Source organism: Bison bison, unplaced genomic scaffold (assembly GCF_000754665.1).
Source record: "Bison bison bison isolate TAMUID 2011002044 unplaced genomic scaffold, Bison_UMD1.0 scf7180017864072, whole genome shotgun sequence".
NCBI lineage: Eukaryota > Metazoa > Chordata > Mammalia > Artiodactyla > Bovidae > Bison > Bison bison.
In genome coordinates, this window is record NW_011494644.1 from 2,873,286 (window position 1) to 2,878,873 (window position 5,588).

Sequence of the window (5,588 nt, forward strand, 5' to 3'; positions counted from 1 at the left end):
TAGCAGGTGGCCAAAATACTGGAGTTTCAGCTTCAACATCAGTCCTTCCAATGAACACCCAGGACTGATTTCCTTTAGGATGGACTGGTTGGGTCTCCTTGCAGTCCAAGGGACTCTCGAAAGTCTTCTCCAATACCACAATTCAAAAGCATCAATTCTTCTGCACTCAGATTTCTTTATAGTCCAACTCACACATCCATACATGACTACTGGAAAAACCATAGCCTTGACTAGATAGACCTTTGTTGACAAAGTAATGTCTCTGATTTTTAATATGTTGAACATCGACATTCTAGGAATCAGCAAACTAAAATGGACGGGAATGGGTGAATTTAACTCAGATGACCATTATATCTACTTCTGTGGGCAGGAATCCCTTAGAAGAAATGGAGTAGCCATCATGGTCAACAAGAGTCCGAAATGCAGTCCTTGGATGCAATCTCAAAAATGACAAAATGATCTCTGTTCATTTCCAAGGCAAACCATTCAATATCACAGTAAACCATTCTATGCCCCAACCAGTAATGCTGAAGAAGCTGAAAGTTGAACGGTTCTATGAAGACCTACAAGACCTTTTAGAACTAACACCCAAAAAAGATGTCCTTTTCATTATAGGGGACTGGAATGCAAAAGTAGGAACTCAAGAAACAACTGGAGTAACAGGCAAGTTTGGCCTTGGAGTACGGAATGAAACAGGGCAAAGGCTAACAGAGTTTTGCCAAGAGAACGCACTGGTCATAGCAAACACCCTCTTCCAACAACATAAGAGAAGACTCTACACATGGACATCACCAGATGGTCAACACCAAAATCAGATTGATTATATTCTTTGCAGCCAAAGGTGGAGAAGCTCTATACAGTCAGCAAAAACAAGACCAGGAGCTGACTGTGGCTCAGATTATGAGCTCCTTATTGCCAAATTCAGACTTAAATTGAAGAAAGTAGGGAAAACCACCAGACCATTCAGGTATGACCTAAATCGAATCCCTTATGGTTATAGAGTGGAAGTGAGAAATAGATTTAAGGGACTAGATCTGATAGAGTGCCTGATGAACTATGGACTGAGGTTCATGACATTGTACAGGAGACAGGGATCAAGACCATCCCCATGGAAAAGAAATATGCTGTCTAGGTTGGTCATAATTTCCTTCCAAGGAGTAAGTGTCTTTTAATTTCATGGCTGCAATCACCATCTGCAGTGATTTTGGAGCCCCAAAAATAAAGTCAGCCACTGTTTCCACTGTTTCCCCATCTATTTGCCATGAAGTGATGGGAACTGATGCCATAATCTTAGTTTTCTGTATGTTGAGCTTTAAGCCAACTTTTTTACTCTCCTCTTTCACTTTCATCAAGAGGCTCTTTAGTTCTTCTTCACTTTCCGCCATAAGGGTGAAAGTTGGAAGGAGGCAAAATGACCCAGTTAGATTTTCTCTCCTGGGAACTACCAAGGTTAAGGGCAAGGTTAAGGTTAAGGTTGTCGTATGTTGCTATGAAGTGGCTGCACAAGTCAGCTGAGGAAGCAATGGGATCCATGGTAACTGAGCTACTGATACTATGTCACTGTCACAAAATGCCCACTGATGCAAAGACCACCTCACTGAAGTGGTGCAACTCAGAGAGAATGTATCAAATGAGAAGAGACAAGAATTGAGGAAGGAGCTGGGAGGCCTGAATTTCAGGCAGAAGACACAGACTCAAATGCTAGAGGGGTGAGGCAGGGGTGTGACTATGTGGGGCTGGCTGACTAGGGATGTGGCAAGCTGACTAGTGTGCTGTTTCCTGATCACAAGGGGGAAACTGTCACTTAGCTCCAGCCAACTGTCACATTATAGGAACGTAAGCCAGGGCTTCCAGATCTCTTGGTTCTTCAAGAGCAGATGTAAATTGAATTTCAATTATGAAATGTCCCCAAATAGGGAGACAAATAGTGGCAGTACACTGGGTGATTATGAGGAGTGTGTGAGAACATTTAGTGGGGCTATAAGGACAGTTCCCGGCACGCAGTAGGTGCCCGCTATGTGAAAGTTGTTATGAACATCCCTTCCATCCGGTCTCAAAGCATAGACATGGGTCTGTGTCAGTGTCTCAGGAAAAAGGAGTCCGTTTCCTCCATCAAAATGCCTGCTGATGCAAAATCTGAAGAATAAAAGTGGGCATGCAAAATTCAGATGAAAAACCTGATGATCTAAAAATCTTCCTTGAAAAAAAAAAAAAAATCTTCCTTGAGACAGTGCCCATAACTGTGTCCCAGCAACTTACAATATTATTTAGCAACTTAACAACTTATTTTGTCTTCACAATAATCCAGTATAGCACTTCTGTTTGTACCCATTTTACAGAGAAGAAAACTAAGGTTCAGAATGGTAAAGACACCTGAAGGTAAATCCTGGCTTCCTGCCTTCAGTGAAACAGAGGCTGCTGCTGCTGCTGCTGCTGCTAAGTCGCTTCAGTCGTGTCCGACCCTGTGTGACCCCATACAAATCAAGACCAAAGAGGCGACATAGTATCTTGCAAATGATTTAGTTTCCCTGGACCTCAGTACTCTCATCTGGGAATTAAGGATGATGCTATTTTTTTTTTAATTATTATTGAAATGTGTTCTCATGTATTTATGCTAAGTTGCTTCCGTTGTGTCCGACTCTTTGCAGACCCCATGGACTGTAGCCTGCCAGGCTCCTCTGCCCATGGGATTTTTCAGGCAAGAATACTGGAGTGGGGTGCCATTTCCTTATCCAGGGGATCTTCCCAACCCAGGGATCGAACCCACGTCTCTTACATCTCCTACACAGGCAGGCAGGTTCTTTTCCACTAGCGCCACCTGTTTAACAATACTTAAAATTCCTCTGGCTACCAGAAGAAAGGGGGCAGGTCTCAGCCCACCCATCACCCATTGCCCAGGAGTGGGAGACACTCACGGAAGAGCACCATCAGGAAGCGCGTCTCGTTCAGCATCTGAGTCAGGCCAGCAGGTGTTAGCACCATCAAGTTTTCCTCCACAAGGATATGCAAGGGCTGAGACATGTTGATGCTCTCCTTCTTGCCATTCATCTCTGGTGAGCCCTGGACAGTGCCGACACAAGAGGCTACCAGCAGCAGAGACATACAGAGCAGCTCCATGGCTGTCCTTCAAGGGCAGGAGAAAGAACAAGAACTCTTACCAACACGGGTGGTGGGGACCCACGTCATCACTCCCTCCCCATCTCCTTTCCTAAAAGGTCAGTCCTGATGTGGAGAATATTACCTCAGCATGCCCCCACTGGCTTCCTAGCAGTGCCCAGAGCTCAGCAAAGCAAGCTGGTAAAGGAGAGGCAAACTTTGCCAAAGAGGTTAACCTTGGGGCCCATTGAAACTGCATGGGATTAGCTCAGGGCAGCAGGGTCCCACTCGGAGCAACAGAAAGCCAAATCACAAACCAACACTCAAGCCCACTGGCTCCCCAGACAATAGGTAAGAATATTTTTAGATATGAAACTCAGTCCAGAATCCCAAGGTGAGCCTCTGGGTCTCAGAGATGACTAATCCAATCCCTATCACAGCCTCTGCTCATGCTCCCCCAACTCCTGCTTGAATACCTCTTTTGATGGGAAGCTTACTGCTGGCAGTGTAACCCATTTGATTTTTGAGCAAATTTTCTCAAATGTAAATATTTCTTTCAAAAGTAATCACCATAATGCACACATGTAAAAATTTCAAGAAACAATAAAAAAATGTTAAGTAGAAAACAAAAATTTCTCCCATAACCCCACCTCTGAGAAAGTGACTCAGTTTGGAATGAATCTTTACCAATGTTGAAAATGCCGGTATGAATATATATTTAAATGTATATAATAAATGGAATTAGATAGGCAATACTGTTCATTGTCCAACTGTCTTACTCAATGATGTAAAATATAATCCAGATACCTTTTTGATAACAGTACATACTAGGTCTATAACATGATTTCCTTTCCTCTTTTTTTTCCCCTCATTTTTTTTTTCTTTTCCTTTTTTTCTTTTACAATTCTTTTCTGTTCAGATGGTTTGTGTCAGCAGTTGTCTCTCCTTAAGTGCCACTCTCCCCAGTAATGTTTCCCCTAATAATCTAGAGCATAGGATCACTGTCACAGATGTTTGCATGTTGTCCTTAAGCACAGAACCATTTTCCTATGCAGCGTACAGACTACTCAAGTGTTTTGAACATGGCAAATAGCTGGTCCAGATTAAATTTATAAGGACCTCAATTTCTTTGAGTGCTGTGTTCCTAGCATTTGGTATTTATGATAGGCAAATAAACATGAATGAATGAGTGGATATTTGATACGTACCTGGTAAATATGTTTGGCACACTATCTGAGGATTTTTTAAAAGTAGATCTTCTAATGTAATTTTTTGGTCTAATACCAAAATCATTGGTATTAGATAATTGGTCACAAGTGTTAAATTTTATAAATACCTATGCTAGCTAAAGCATCTGCCTACAATGCTTACCATATGGGAGACCCGGGTTCAATCCCTGGGTCAGGAAGTTCTCCTGGAGAAGGAAATGGCAACCCACTCCAGTATTCTTGCCTGGAAAACCCCATGGATGGTGGAACCTGGTAGGCTACAGTCCATGGGGTCGCGAAGTGTCGGACATGACTGAGTGACTTCACTTTACTGTAGCTAAACATACTTGTTAAATTATGTATCAAGTGTTAAATTTATAAATACCTATAGCTAAATATACTTGTCATGTATGGCTGTTCTATGCATTCCATGCCATCATCTCTCCTATGACAATTCTATAAGATAGTAATATTATAATCCCTATTTAGTGAGTATAAAATGAGGCACATAAAAGTTAAATGATTTGTCCAAGGCCATACAACTAACATATGACAGAAGCAGGATTTCAAAAAAGGATATCTAGCTACAGAATCCATGTCCTTAACCAGAATGATGTACTGTCTCTCTAATGCCCCCTGTAAAACTGGTGCAGTGAACAGTGTCTTGAGACAGTAACTGAGGCTCCCTGACTCCAAGCACCATCTCTGGTATCCACCATCTAATCATGCTGTGTCTCAGAAGGGGAGGACTGAGGCTGGCAACAGAACAGAATCAAATTTTTGGTTTGGGGTTACAAAACAGGCCTTTAAAACTCAGGAGGAGCTTGCAAGTCAAGGTTCTAATTGCAAGAATTAAGCTTCTTAGGAAAATATAAAAGGGTTTTTGACTACTCAAAGGTTTCTGCTATAAACTCTAGGTAAGGAAGAACACGTTGACAGAAGGAACATTTATCTTCCCCAAAGGAGATAAAAGTGTGCCTTCTTATCAGGAGGGCAGGGAGGAATGGCAAGAGCTTTGATGCTTCTAGGGTCCTGAGAAAGGGTTCTGACCCTCTGTCCCTTCTCTTTTTGCTCACCACTGCAGTCCCCATCCCCAGTCACACTCTGGTCACAGTAATAAGTCAATCACCATGTATTAAGCTAGCATTTGAGCTTTACATGCATCATCTCATTAACCCTCACAGCGTGTCTGTGAGGTAGGTACAATTATAAGCCCAACTTACAAAAGTGGAGACCCACCCTAGAAGAAGGAGCAAGACTTAAGCTCAGGTATATCTAAGCCTA

At 42.4% G+C, this 5,588-nt stretch overlaps 1 protein-coding gene across 1 annotated transcript in view; it reads right to left on the reverse strand.

Annotated features, from left to right (window-relative positions):
* The window catches only part of PDILT (protein disulfide isomerase-like, testis expressed), a 45,547-nt gene extending 42,430 nt beyond the window's left edge, over positions 1–3,117 (reverse strand). The window contains exon 1 of the mRNA XM_010837135.1: positions 2,916–3,117. Within this exon, the coding sequence (XP_010835437.1) occupies positions 2,916–3,117 (202 nt within the window). The remainder of the gene's footprint in view (positions 1–2,915) is intronic.
* Between the last annotated feature and the right edge of the window lie 2,471 nt (positions 3,118–5,588).